Source organism: Lithobates pipiens, unplaced genomic scaffold (genome assembly GCF_037356315.1).
Source record: "Lithobates pipiens isolate NorthernLeopardFrog02 unplaced genomic scaffold, aLitPip1_a1.2 Scaffold_8, whole genome shotgun sequence".
NCBI lineage: Eukaryota > Metazoa > Chordata > Amphibia > Anura > Ranidae > Lithobates > Lithobates pipiens.
In genome coordinates, this window is record NW_027507903.1 from 382,864,841 (window position 1) to 382,880,463 (window position 15,623).

The 15,623-nt window shown below is 45.3% G+C and overlaps 1 protein-coding gene across 6 annotated transcripts in view; it reads left to right on the top strand.

Moving 5' to 3' along the window:
* LOC143964154 (electrogenic sodium bicarbonate cotransporter 1-like) overlaps nt 1–15,623 on the top strand; it is a 1,025,456-nt gene that overhangs the window by 688,751 nt on the left and 321,082 nt on the right. For all 6 annotated transcript variants that reach the window (XM_077473848.1, XM_077473849.1, XM_077473846.1 and 3 more), the window contains one exon: nt 10,720–10,991. In XM_077473848.1, coding sequence (XP_077329974.1) covers nt 10,720–10,991 — 272 coding nt within the window. The remainder of the gene's footprint in view (nt 1–10,719; nt 10,992–15,623) is intronic.

Consider the following 15,623-nt stretch of genomic DNA (forward strand, 5'->3'; position numbering starts at 1 on the left):
GAATCAGATCTTAGGCAAACCCCCCTCAGCTGACCTTGAGACTGACTGGGTCCATTGTGTGCTAGGCCCCAGAGCGCTTTATCTCAACAAGGCCAGGCTTTCCTAGCCATGCCGTGGGATGTCCTTGGCAGGGTTAATTTTTTTACTATCAAGAAGGAGATTCTACGCCTGGCTTGGTCAAAGGGCCCTATAGACTTTGATGGTGCCTGATGTATCCAGACAAGCTCGAGCAATGCGGGGGCTTATGTACCCAGATCTCAACATCATCCGTGAGGCTGAGGCACCATACCAATGGGGCCACCCTTTTCATTTAATCATGAGGAAACAGGGCACTGAATTTTACCTACGCTATCCAGACCAACTCGCCAATCTCTTCAGCTTTCTGGATAAGCCTGCTGTTAGTGTCCCTGACTGGTTCGATCATCTCCTCACTCAGGAGGCCCTTGGTTCACCAGTACCAAGGCCGCAGCGAGTCAGGCGACCTCAATCCCGTGCTCCTAGTCAGGAGGCTCCCAGATCTGCCCCGGATGCTCCTGAGACTGACTATATAATGCACCAGGAAACTGACCACTGCGGATCTTAGTGTGGGGGTTTTCCAAGGGAATCTTCAGCCATTGCTGTACGTTATACTCTAGTGTTATAGTTGTTTCTGAGCCCTCATGGGCTGTTTATTGGCACACACCTGATGAATAAACTCGGCATCTCTCCCCGTGTGCCTATATGGAAGGGCTACTGACTCCAGGGTCCTGCCTCCAATCCTCCTTGGCTCTTGGATGCACTGTATTCTACCAAGGAAGTTACCCTCTCCCCTGCTTGTTGACCTCCCCTTTTTAGGATGCTGGTGGTGGAACTTTTGTTCTACCTGTCCCTAATCTGTGGATAGACTCCATACCCCTCCACCCACATTTTACTTAAGCCACTCTTGGCTTCTAGGCACCACTCTCATTGTGGTCTTCCAAAATAGAGACCCCGCAGGTGGAGCGTGATCTGTAGTTTACGGCCATTCTCCCCTTACATGAGCTGTTACCCATCACTTGCAGTGGGGCTATAGGGCCTGTCCTTTGACCCATTTTCATGTGAGACATTACATGACCTGGGACCCTATTGAGCTTTTGGACCATTGCTGTGCCTCTATGGTTTAAGTGTCCTTGGCTTTAAATTCAGATGTTCATGTGCTCTACCGCCATGGTGTCCTGGGCCGGGTTTGGAGGATATACATATATGCATAGCTTGGAATGCTCTCATAAAGCTAGCTTAGCGCATTCCATGTACCAGTAGCTTCTGTTTCACAAAGCAAAAACTGGCATGGGCACATTGTTCCATCGCCCGATTGCGCTCCTGAATATGGACTTGAAATTATTTGCCAAAATTCTGGCCAATCGGCTTCTCCCTAATATCCAAGTCTCATTCACAAAGATCAGGCAGAGTTTGTACCCCTCTGAGAGCCTCGAAATAACACAATTAGGGTGGTGAAGCTGATCCATGCAGCCAGGACATTGAAACGGCCCCTTCGCTTGCTATCCACAGATGTAGAGAAAATCTTTGACCGGGTAAATTGAACATTCATGTGGGCCACCTTAGAACACATAGGACTCAGATTTTCCATGCTGAGCTGGATTCTATCACTTTATTCCAACCGCTCAGCCACAGTCAAAGTCAACGAGATGAGATCTGACTTTTTTGGCATCCACAATGGCACAAGGCAGGGATGCCCTTTTATCTCCCCTGATCTTCATACTCTCCTTAGAGCCTTTTCTGTACACAATAAGGGCAGACACTGGCATTGTTGGATATTGTAACATAAAGTAGCCGCTTTTGAGGATAATCTGATTTTCTTCCTCCCTTCCGAAATTACTTCAGTCTTTACAGGATTATGGCACCCTCTCTTTTAAAATTAACCTGTCCAAATCATCTGTTCTGAACATCACAATAGACGATGTAGCCGCTTTGTCCTTGCAATTATTTTTCTCTCTGCGGTAGGCAGCTGCCTCCATCCGTTATGTGGGAGTTGACATTACGCCTGACCCTTCTGCTCTCTATTCAGCCAAATTTCTCCTCTTTCTTAACCACTTAAAGACCAGCCTCGTTTTGAGATTTTGGTGTTTACATGTTTAAAACAGTTTTTTCTCTTACGTTCACCGACTGACACAGCTCCTCTTAGACGGGTTGTTACGCCACCTTCAGGAGAGGACTAGGCATAACATGTTAACATGTAATATAAAAACTAGAACTTTCTAGTTCCGCCCAAGGGGCGGTCCCTTAGGTAACGACCCCACAGCCTGCCTTGCAACTTCAGCTTTTTCCTGCCTAGTGAAGGAGAAGGACCTAGGAACCCTGTGGGCCCATCGGTCCGTGGATTTTTTTTTCAGAAGCTTTGCTTTTTGTGGAAGATTAAAGATCCTGTGATCTGTTATCAACAGCCAGCTGGGTGACAGGCTGGATACTCTTATCCTTGTAGTCTCCCAAGCCTGGCCAGCGAGCGTGTGCAGACCAAAGCTCCGCACTGGGTCGGCCACGACATGCCTTAGCTTCAGAGGCGGTCGTTGAGCGTAAATGCTCCGGGGCACACATATGACTGGGCTACTGATGTCTGCGTCACAATGTGCAGGGCCAGCAGCCAACCCATACTGATCAGAGAGTGGGTCTGTGATGGAATGTCTCCCAGCTCTTCAGGACTGGTAAGTACATCTCTCCCTGCCTTGATGGGGCTGAGCAGCTGGGCATTCCCTGGGAGGTCAATTCGGGGGTCCCTCACCTCCCTCTCTTCTCTCCCTGTCCCTATCTTCCCTCCCCCCTTCCCTGTGGGGGATGCTGCATAGGCTGCTGAGCAGTGTGTGTGCCATATACAGGTGCTCTCACCTGGGGGGGGGGGGGGGGGGGCTGCGCTGGCTGGCTGTGCCCTGGATCGGTATAGGTCTCTCCCTGGAGGTGTCTGGAGGCTGTGTCTGTTGATCACTGTAGCACTGTTTCACCGCCATTTATCTGCCTGTTTTGTTCACTGTCCCTCATGGTATACAGTGCTCGGCGGCCACCATCTTTGGTGGGGCAAGGAGCAGCATGCTCTCTGACCATTCTCCTGTAGTTCAGCTGCCATTTTTCCTGGGATTGTACCAAGCATTTGAAGGACCTAGGCCTACTGCTGGACTGCATGGAAGCGAGAGTGTTTCTCCCTTCAGACAAGCTGCAGACTCTCAGAGCAGTGGTAACTGTTGATGAACCATAGGTGGTCTTCACTAAACTTCTGCATGCGAGTTATGGAACTCATGGTGGCCTCCTTCAAGACAGTACCGTATGCCCAGTTTCACACCAGAGTCCTGCAGAAGGAGATTTTGACAAAATGGGACAAATCTCCGTTATCTCTGGATCGGCAGATTCAAGTGAGCCAGTTAGTCAGGGATTCCCTGCTCTGGTGGCTGAGATCCCAGCACTTTAGTCCAGGAAGTCGTTCCTACCTCTGAAATGGACAGTGATCACAACGGACACCAGCCAAACCGGGAGTTCAATCGACCCAGGGCCTCTGGTGGGTGGAGGAATCCAAGTTGGCGATCAATCTGCTCGAGCTGAGAGTGATCAGGCTATGCCTCTCCACATGATTGATAAGACTTCGAGGGCTCCCCGATCAGGATCCATTTAGACAACGCCATGGCGGTGGCATACGTCAATCACCTAGGAGGAACAAGAAGCTTGGCCGCCTCATGGGAGGTCGCTCACATCCTTCAGTGGCCAGAGCGACATGTACTGGCCCTGTCGGCCATTTACATCCTGGGAGTGGAGAACTAGCAGGCGGACTTCCTAAGTCACCAGATGCTGGACCCAGGAGAATGGGCATTGCATCCGGAGGTGTTCAGGCTACTGTGCCTGCGATGGGGCACACCAGACGTGGATCTTCTGGCTTCCCGTCTCAATCAGAAGGTGCCGAGATTCATGTCCAGGACAAGAGATCCTTGGGTAGATGCGTCAGATGCGCTGGTGGCATTGTGGGATTAGTACCAACTGATCTATGCCTTTCCTCCGCTGAACCTGATACCACATCTGCTCCGCATAGTGGAGGCCGAGGGGATCCCAGTAATACTGACTGCCCCAGATTGGCCCCAGCGTCCTTGGTACGCAGACCTAGTGCACCTGGTGGCGGATGCTCCATGGCGACTGCCGTTACAAGAGGACCTGCTGTCTCGAGGTCCAATTTTCCATCCTGCTTTACCATCGCTGGTTTTAGCGGCATGGCTATTTAGAGCCAGGTGTTGAGGAACCGGGGTCTTTCAGACTTGATGATTCCAACTATGCTGAGTGCGCAGAAATCTTCTTCTTGGAAGATATATCATTCTACTTGGAAGGCCTACATCTCCATGTGAGAGGAGAAAGGATGGCGTCCGCGCTCCTTTTCTATATCTAGGATCCTGCTGTTTCTACAGTAAGGAGTAGACCAGAAATTGTCTTTAAGCACCATTAAAAGGACAAATATCAGCTTTGGCTGTCTTTTTTTCAGTGACCCTTGGCATCTTACTCTTTGGGGAGCACTTTTGTTCAAGGGGTCCGACATGTAGTTTCGGCTCTTCAGAAACCGCCATTTGAAAATATCAGAGAGATCCCTCTGTTGACTCTTTCCCAGAAAGTGGTCTTTCTAGTGGCCATTACTTTGGCCAGGAGGGTTTCAGAACTGGCGGCCTTGTCTTGCAAGTCACCCTATCTGGTTATCCACAAGGATAAGGTGGCGTTGTGTCCACAACCTTCTTTTCTGCCAGAGGTGGTTTCAGCGTTCCACATCAATGAAGACATTGTGTTACCATCTCTGTGTCCTATGCCGATGCATTCTAAGGCCGCGTACACACGGGCGGACTATCCGTCCAACTAAGTCCGTCAGACAATCCGACAGACAGTCCGTCCTACTTTTGAATGAACGGACTTGACCACACACGACGAACAGACAGTCCGCTGAAAGCTTGCGCGATGACGTGTACGGCACGTACGACGGGACTAGAAATACGACGTCCAATACACTGCAATGCAACCTTCGGCCGTGTAAATCCTTTCTGAGCATGCGCCATACTTAGTCCGTCGAACTAGCCTACTCACGAGCGGACTGTCCACTGAAACCAAGTTTGGATGGACAATATTACGGAAATTCCGAAAGACTTAGTCCGCCAGACTGTCCGCTGAAAAAGTCCGCTGAAGCCCACACACGAGCGGATTGTCCGCTGAAACACGTTTCAGCGGATTGTCCGCTGAAACACGTTTCAGCGGACCAAGTCCATCAGACAGTCCGCCCGTGTGTACGCGGCCTAAGGAGGTGGCCATTCATGCCCTGGACGTGGTTCAGGCTCTGAGGGTGTATTTGTCTGCTACTGCTCCCTTTCGGAAGTCAGACTCCTTGTTTGTTTCAGTGGCTGGTCTGAAAAAAGGCATGGTGGTCTCGTCGGCCACCATTTCCAGGTGGATCAGACAGATTGTAGTACAGGCCTATGCCTTGAAGGGGCAGGTGCCTCCCTTTACGGTCATGGCCCACTCCACAAGGGCAATCGGAACGTCTTGGGCCTTCCGACATCAAGCGTCTGTTGCTCCAGTGTGTAAAGCGGCGACTTGGTTGTCTGTTCACACTTTTACAAAATTCTACAAGGTAGATATCAGTGCATCGGCTGATGCCTGTTTTGGCCGCAAAGTTTTGCAGGCGGCTGTATAATTGCAATTGCACTTAAATTTTTTCCTGTTTTTTTGGTAAAAACGCAGTACCTTTTAATTGATGCACTGTTGCATTTGTTACAGCAGTTCTGGTGCAGTTTGGAGGTAGTGCCTCTCAGTTGAGGAGCACCCTGTCTTTTTGTGGTGGTGTTTTGGTTATTTCCACACAGTCGTTTTTTGTGGGTAAAGTTTATACTAGTTCCCACATGCCATTGTGGGTGAAGTTTTATGCTGTTTTCCCACCCCTTGTTTTGGCACTGCTTGGTGACGCCCCAATGGTCTAAGAGAGGAGCTGTGTCAGTCGGTGAACGTAAGAGAAAATAAGATTTTTGTACTCACCGTAAAATCCTTTTCTCTGTAGTTCACCGACTGACACAGCACCCGCCCCTCCTATTTTTCTCTGTTATACTGCTTGTTGACGTACTGAAGTTGCAAGGCAGGCTGTGGGGTTGTTACCTAAGGGACCATCCCTTGAGTGGAACTAGAAAGTTCTAGTTTTTATATTACTTTTTAACATGTTATGCCTAGTCCTCTCCTGAAGGTGGTGTAACAACCCAATGGTCTAAGAGGAGCTGTGTCAGTCAGTGAACTACAGAGAAAAGGATTTTACGGCGAGTACTAAAAATTCTATTTTTGCTAGAAAATTACTTAGAACCCCCAAAAATTATATATTGTTTTTTTCTAACACCCTAGAGAATAAAATGGCAGTCATTGCAATACTTTTTTTCACACCGTATTTGCGCAGCGGTATTGCAGGTCTAGGGGTAGAATTGTTGCTCTCATTTTCATATGTGGCGGCTACTCACGTATGCGTTCGCTTCTGCACGCGAGCTCGTCGGGACGGGACATTTTTTTTTTTTTTTCTTTCTTATTTTACTTGATTTTATTTATTTTTACACGTTTTTAAAAAAAATTAAATTGGCTCACTTTTACTCCTATTACAAGGAATGTAAACATCCCTTGTAATAGAAAGAAGCATGACAGGTCCTCTTAAATATGAGATCTGGGGTCAAAAAGTCCTCAGATCTCATATTTGGACTTTAATGCAATAAAAAAAAAAAAATTGTCATTTGAAAAAATGACATTGAAAAAATGTGCCTTTAAGAGGTCAAAATGTCACTTCCACCCTGCTATGTTATGGAGACAGGTGGAGGGCCATCTTGCCCTCACTCGTATCCATACTAAGCAGGGAACAATACCCAATCGCCTCGACGGCTCCGGTAAGCGGCAGAGGGCGTGGGAGAGTGGCGGATGGTGCAGGAGAGTGGCGGAAGGGGGGGTAGCACCTCTCCCACCACCGATAATGGTGATTTTGTGGTGAATCCGCCACAGAGACCACCATTATCGTAAACATGACTGGCGTGTGAGGAGATGGATACCTTGGTTGTGGCAGCAGCTGCTGCAGTTACCGAGATATCACTCTTCAAAAAAGGGACGTACATCATCGTGCACTGGTTGTGAAGTGGTTAAAATGTATTTGTTTCACTGGCATTCTTTCACCCTGACCTGGTTTGGGTGCTGCAATATTCTTAAAATGACCATGCTGCCTAAGGTGTTGTATCTGTTGCAGGCATTGCCTATCCACCTTCCCCTGGTATTTTTTAAGCAGGTGATCTCTATGTTCAAGGGATGAGACCTCGCCTCAAGCTTCAACTACTTCATCTCCCAAAGCATCGGGGGGGGGGGGGGGGGGGTTGGTCTCCCAGACGTACAGACTTATTACAAGGTGACACATCTTACCAGGATAGTGGACTGGCTGAAGTGAAACAGTGGGTGGCCATGGAATTGGAAGATTCCAATGGTACAGCAAAGAGATGGCTATGGACCACCTTATCCCTGCCGAGAGCCCTCAGGGACCACCCCACTCTTGTCAGCTTGCTGTTGGTTGTGAGGGACGCTTTCAGGCACTCTTCAATATCACCAATACCTTCCTCCATGGTGCCTATACCTGGCAAGCTAAAATTTGTACCAGGTCTCCAATATGCTCTTAAGTGACTGGCTCCCAGTGTCTGCCTTCATTTATGCGATTATCTGGAAGCAGGAGCCGACCCGTCACTGTCTCTCGCTGATTTACACCTCCCTGATCCAACTGGAGACTGGGCATATTCCCAGGTTCCTTTCTAAATGCAAATTGGATCTTGAAACCCAATTCATGGACCCGCAGAGGGAGAAGATTCTTCACTTTGCCCAGCAGTCATCATTAGCCACTAGAATCCAAGAGACCAGCTACAAAATTTTAGCCCAATGGTACAGGGTGCCCTCTACTCTGCATAGTTTTTTTCCCAGGTCCCTAGTTCATGTTGGTGGTGTGGCTCTGCAGAGGGAACGATGCTCCATATGTTTTGGGATTGTCCCAAACTTAGGCCATTTTGGCGGGGGGTGATCGATACTGTCAAACACCTGACCAATGTTTACTTGGAGGGGAACCCTGCGGCCTGCCTGTTGCCTCTCTCGAACCGTCCTATTAAGAAATAATAGGCTTCCCCCACTGCTGAATGCGGCCTAGGCTTGCATCCCTCTGTGCTGGAGATCTGAGAATCTGCCATCAAAATCCTTGTGGTTTTCCAAAGTGAATTAACTTAGGGACATGGAGGACCTCACAGCTATGTTGCACAATCGAGAGGAGACCTTCCGTGACACCTGGAGACCGTGGCAACACTGTGTACATGGATGCTTATCTGCAAGAGGTGGCTGAGCTACTGAAATTAGTCCTCTTCCCTGGCCGAGAAGTTATATCTTTCTCTTCTTAAAACCTGTTCTTCTCTTTCTATATACAGTAAAGGATGTTTGATCCAGTACTTGTACCCTTCATGACTAACTCCTTTTCTCCCTCCCTCTCCATTTCCCACCCCATTTATCTGACTCAGTTTGAGGCGCTATTTGTTTTTCTACAGATTTGTGAATATCCTGATATGCAGTAGCTCAATTTCTCTGCCCTCAATCTGGGTCCAATTGGCCACTGGGAGACATTCCTCCCGGTACAAAAGTATAATTTTGATGAAATATAGTTGCATAGCTTCAAGCACATGAGTCTGTTAATGGTTTCTCTTACTGCTACTCTACCTGCCAAACGGGCTGTGTACAGTGCGGACATTTTCATATTCAATTTGCCTTATTTGACCATTTTGTACTATGTTATGTTTGGTTTGGCTGGTCGGCATGTGTTATTCAGAGTTTGCATTTTTATCTGACTGTGCTGCGTTTCTTAATTTCTTATTTGTTTGACTGTGAATGGCAACTTATGGAAAATTAAAAGAATTCCAAAAAAAGATGAAGATTGTCACTTGCCACAAGATGCACATTGTCACTTGCCAGCAGGGTGGATTTTATTTAAATTAAGTTGATTTAAATGACTAGCAAAAAGTCTTTATTTAAATCAACTCAATTTAAATCATAATTGTTAGAGCAACTGTCATCTCTGCCCCTCAGCGACTCCTCCTCTGACCCGCTGCTGACTCACCGACAGTCTCATTTACATTAATGGGGTGGCTGGGGATGTGGTAGTGACACAACAAGGTTGAGGGACATGGCGGCAGCAGGTGAGTGGATTCCCACTAACAAGCGCTACCATGATGGATCTGAAATGACAGGTGCTCTTTAAATGTAAGGGCTTATTCTTGCTGGTAGTTAGAATGTTTGATATTTCCAAACAAAATTAAGGTTTCCTATTTAGAATATTAAGCTGTCAGGTTAGTAAAACAGCGATATCAGAACCTATTCAATCATACAGTTGTCAATGTACATAGATTTGCAAAACAATGGGATAAAGGAATATTCCTGAACTTTATTTTATCTCATGGTTACTGTGAAATGGTGTGAATGCATCAATGCAGTGCATGTTATCTAAGCTTGCAGAGCTTGCAATCATTGAACGAGTTTACCAAAAATGTAAATATTGCAGAATATACAGCCTTATCCTACATAACTAAGCTCCATGTCATGCTGAATGAACTAAATTATTAAAGTATCTTAAATAGAAAACTATCTTTAGATAGATGTTTACTCCAAAATTGTATTTAAATAAATTTAATAAAAAAATAAAAAAAAAGATTTCAATAAAAAAAGTTTTTATTTTTTTAAATCGTTGATTTATATCCACCCTGCTTGCCAGTGATTGTGTTCATGGTGTCCCAGAGTGAGGGCGGTCAGTGAGAGATGATGTTCTCTATCTGCTTACCTGCTCACTGGATTGCCCGCTGGCCCACTCGCCATCCTGCCTATCTGCTCACCCGCGGACTCCCTCACTGTCCTGCCCATCCACTACTTTCTCAGGGAGCTGGACTGTCTGCCCATCCGCTGGCCCCACTCAACGCCCTGCCTGCCCACTGGGTCCATTCACCGCCCTGCCCATCCGCTCACCAGCCAGGCCCACTTACCGTCCTGCTGCCTGCTACTGGGGCCCATAGCTCAGTCTCTTACAAGGGCGGATCCAGGGAGGCAATAGGGCAATCCTCCATCTCCCGAGAAAATAGCAGGCGGCAGGGTGGTGAGTGGGCCAGTCGGCCGAGCAGATAGGCAGCATATGTCCTGTGAAAGCAGCTTCCCTTTGACTGGTATTCAAGTCACCTTTTTTCTTTTGTATTAATACATGTACTAAAGGGAAAACACTGATTAAGTGAGTTGGCATATTTCTATGGTTTAAACCATTTTACTTCTCTAATAGCACTAAAAACTGACTGTTCTAATCCTTCTCCTACTGTATCTATTCCACTGGATATAACATCATGAGATAATATATCCAATAGTTTCATGAGTAAAATACCTCACATATTGAGGAAATAACTCATGCTTGATTTTAGTGGCTTTTTTTGTGAATTGCAAAAAAACTTTGACAAAAGCTGTGAGGTATTTTATCTCGGATTTTAAAAGGAACAATTATTAAAGTTGCTGCCAAATTCTGGCTAGAGTTGAATTGGGTTTTAGGTTTAAAAAAAATGCATTTTCTGAAAAAACTAATGAAGTAAGTCACTATGAATTCAATACACTTTTTATCAGTTTTTACTTTGTATGTATGCTAATTTCTGATTCATCTCAATTTTCCAGGGACTATAATTTTGAATATTTGGAATTTAGACTTTGGATTGGACTTTGGGTAGCATTCTATTGCCTAATATTAGTGGCCACTAATTCTTCTTACTTGGTGCAGTATTTCACTCGATTTACAGAAGAGAGCTTTTGTGCCCTGATAAGCTGCATTTTCATTTATGATGCTATAAAGAAGATGTTGAACTTGGCTGATCAGTTTCCTATTAAATGGAAATACAACATAAATGATGTAAGCCAGTACAGCTGTAAATGCATTTTAAATGACACAGGTAAAACAAATAAGAATCATAATTACTTTCTTTGTTTTAGTGGTGTGAAATGGGATAAAAAAAAATGGTTGCTATTTAAACATGTATTTGGGAGGTTTATTTAAAGCAAAACTTCACTTTGTCAACATTGACTATTTTTATGTCCATATGCTGCTAACATTTTTCAATAGATAGAAAAGTATATCATGTTGTTTTAAACTTTTTTTTTTCCTTCAGTTACTTCCTGGTTTCCAGGCCTAGGCAAATGATGCCATACATCCCATGAGTCTTCAGGAGGGGAGGAGGCTTTTTCTCAGCTAAGCACACCTTCCTGCCTACATGCCTGAGCTAAGAGCAGATGGATTCCAGGAAGTAAATGCTACATGAATCATCTGCCCTTATTCAAGGCAACAGCAACCAGAAATACTAGGGGGGTGTTTTCCAAAGTGATTGGATAGATGGTGAATTTGCTTTGAATAATAAAAATAATTAAATAGTGTTTTTGATTTGTTATGCTCAGATGCAGTGTAGTTCCACTTTATAATTACCTGCATCTTACAAACTATATTGTTGACCCTGTTGGCTATCAGGACATGTGAGTTTTTAATAACTAAAGGTGTCATGGCATCTACACTCACAAAGTTAACCATGGGAGAGAGCTTCTATTTTTAAAGTAAACCTGATATGGCCTAAAATGTTAAGAAAGCAGTGATTATGAACAGGCACTGTACGTGTGCTAGTCTTCAAATCAATTCCTGTGTCACTGCGGAGCCTTCTTGGATCCTAGGCCCAGGCTGTACATGAGAGCTTGAATTATGAGCTACTATATATAGCTGCATCCACTACATGTAAGGTTAGGTTTGTGTTAAGGCCTGATGTTGTCCACTGCTGTGACATTCTTCACCCTTCTTCACCCATTCTTCACCCTTCTTCACCCATTCTTCACACTCTTCACCTTCAGTAACCAACTTTAATGGACACTTTATTTATATGCATGTGCTGGTACATGGGTGCTTTCAGGACTTAAGTGCTAAAATCATTTCCCAGTGGATGAAAACTATGAACTGTGGATTTGTTGAGGTGAATAGCTACAGGTTGTTGCCAAGATTAACAAGAGCTGATTGTCTAAATCAAAAGGATGAGCACTGTCAATAACATAGCCAAAGTCAGGGCAGACAGCATTGTATCAGGGCCGGGTCAAGCAAGTGTTGAGATACAAGGAGTCATACAGGTCAGAGGTGTACTGACTGAGGAAAGGCATCAGGATTTAGGCAGATTGAGAACAGACAAGAACCAGGAGTAAAAAAAAAAAAAAAGAGCCAGAACCATGAACACAGGTACAGGAACTTGCCAATGATTAGGGAAGTCTCCCCACAATCTAGTCTGAATGCTTCTTCTGTCTCCTTTTTTATTTATTTTTTAATACAAACGTTTTTATTGGGTGAGAAGTAACAAACACAATAATAAAAGCATATACATTGCTGTATCAGAGGATAACATAATAGTACACTTCAGAAATATTCATATAATTTAGTATGTTGGAAAACAAAGAGAAAAAAAAACACATGTTATAGACAATCTACGTTTAGCTCAGGCTATACGTATCTGGAGATACCATGCAAAGTTATCCGAATTGTCCATGTAGGTTAACAGAACAATGAACTAATTTTTCTTTAACAGCTGACCATACAATCAAGAAACAATTGGTATTGTATTCCTGCTCTGCAATAACTAGTAGTATCCAAGCCCAGTGTGCCTGGTAGTGTCAAATCGTCTGGTGGAGTAAGCTTTGGAAATCAAGGTAAAGGAGACTAGTTTGTCCCAGAAGAGGGCCCAAATCCAGCACGCACTCAGAGAACCTCATGAGAAGGGTGGGGAAGAGGTTTCGCCCCAACGGGCCTTGTACTCGTGGGCCACTTGGCCCATTTAGCAGTATGAATGTGCATAGAATCCATGATTGTATGGTGAATCCGTTCCATGAGGCGGATAGAATCCATCCTCCGGAGGACCTGAGACCAGGGAGTCAAATGTGAGCGCCAATGTAGTGCTACCGTCCATTGAATGGCACTAAATAGTGTATTGATTAACCTTTGGGAGGGTCGGGGAATCCCTGGGATCGGGGCAAATAGCAAGCAGCGTGCAGCTGTTAAGTCAACACTAGACCCTACAATGGTAGCCACTGTGGCAGAAACCTGATCCCAGATGGGTTGGAGTTGAGGACAGCTCCAAAAAGTATGGCGTAAGGTGCCAATTGTAGGGCAGCCCCTGAAACACAGGTTAGGAACCGATGGATAAAACTTGTGAACCCTTTCTGGGGTGAGGTACCATCGTGTATGTAATTTCACCACAGTGTCCTTTATAGCCATTGACCTGGAACATCTATGCATATTCAGGATCATATCCTGCCATTCCTCAGGCGAGAATTCGGTGGCTAGGTCGGCTTCCCATAGGCACATAGCTCTGGATTTCTCTGGCTGTTGGGTCTCAATGAGATACTTGTACATGGTAGAAATAATACCTCTGTCCCTAGAGTGGCGATAGCATATAGATTCAAATTGTGCACTAGTGTGAACATGAGGGGTGTTATAGTGTGATTGAAAGAAATGGCGTATTTGAAGAAATTTATAGAATTCTCCCCTTGGTATCTCATGTTGTGCCTGGAGCTGCGAGAAAGAGGTAAAATTGACGTTATTATTGCAGAGAGCCTGTAGGGTGACCAGCGATTTTTGGATCCACCATCTAAAGGCGCTAGGGGATTCAAAGGCTAGGGAAACCTCTTATCACCCAAGAAAGATGCCAAGCGGCCAAAGATAAAAAGAACGACAGATAATAGTATTTAGGGGGGCTAGGTCCCCCGGCCTCAGCCCCTCTTGCCACAGGATGCCTGGGAGGAAGTAGGGGCGTATCGACTGGGTTTCAAATTGTAACCACGGCACCCCAACAGTGGGGGCATGCCATTGAGCTGTTGGGCTAGTCTAGCTGCCAGATAATACAGCCACATATCTGGTAAGCCCAGTCCACCCTGCGGCAGAGGTCGGTGCACTAGGGGTTTCCCAAATCTGGGCCTCCTATTCTGCCATATGAAGGCGTTAATATCCCACTGTAACGCGGTAAGGGATTGGCGTGAGACATACAAAGGGAGAGCCCTAAAAAAATAAAGCAGTTTTGGTAAAATCGACATTTTGACAGCTACCACCCTACCCATTAGGGGAATATGGTATGTTGACCATAATCTCAGCCATCTTCTGACCGCAGAGAAGGCTGGGGGGAAGTTGGAATTGTATATGTCTTTCAGTGTAGGGGCTAAGTGGATACCGAGGTAATGTAATGTATGGTTAGATAAGGAGAGGCCGAATGAGTTTTGGAGGTTTAAGATCTCTTGGCGGGTGAAATTAACAGGGAGGGCAGAACATTTGGATAAATTAACACCTAGTCCTGAGAGCTTCTGGAAGGAACAAAGGCTCTTAAGAAGGCTGGGGAGTGATATCAGAGGGTTGGGCAAGAACAAGAGGACATCGTCCGCATAAAGGCTTATTTTATACTCCCCTTCCTCCTTCTGGTACCCTCCTATATTTGGATTGGTTATAATTGCCCTCGCCAGGGGTTCCAAGGCCAGGGCAAATACCAGAGGGGACAGGGGGCAACCCTACCGGGTACCTCTGCCTAAAGGGAAAAAATCAGATGAACAACCAGGGAGTTTTATTCTAGTCTGAGGCCTATGATATAGTGCCCTAAACCCATTCACAAATTCTCCTATAAACCCAAATGTAGCTAAAATCCGATCTAGATATGGCCATAGAATACTATCAAATGCTTTGTGAATATCCAATCCCAGAATCAAAACTTTGCGAGAGAAAAGGTTTGCGTCTTGTATGACATTTGTGGCCAATCTAATATTGTCTGTGATCTGCCTATTGGGAATAAATCCTGTTTGTTCTGGGCCAAACAGGGTACTAATAATAGGGGCCAAAATTTCTCCCAAAATTTTGATGTCATTGTTTAAAACTGAAATGGGTCTATAGTTTTGGGGGACGGTGTGGTCCTTATTCGGTTTGGGAATTAATGTCATATTGGCATGTAACATTTCATCTGGAAGTTTATGACCTTGCAGAGTCTGGTTAAATAGTTTCGTCAATTTAGGGGACAATATCTGGGAAAAAATGTTGTAATACAAAGAGGTATAATCATCTGGGCCAGGGGCAGTAGAGGATTTGAGGGTTTTCATAGTGGCTATGACTTCTTGGTCGGTACAGGGAGCATTCAAGATATTAAGTTGTGAGTCTGAGAGGGATGGGAGACACAAAGAATCAAGCCACTGGTCTATATTATGGGCTATGGGTAGCGTGGGGGGGGATAACAAAGTTTGGTAGAAGGTTTTTAAAATTTGTAGTACTTCATTGGGATGGGTAACCATTTGGCTTGAATTATTTTTTAATTTATAGACGTGGGTAGGTTGTAGGGATTGATGGAGTTTACGAGAGAACATACCTGAGACTGTATTACTGTGTAAAAGAAACTTGGCTTTAGACCAGTGTAGTGATTTCTCCGTGTGTTCTGAGAGTATAGTGTCCAACTCGGCTCTCGTTTGATTGATTAACTGAATGGTATCTGGCGAATGTGTATGGGTGTGAGACTGGTACAGTTTCTGTAAAT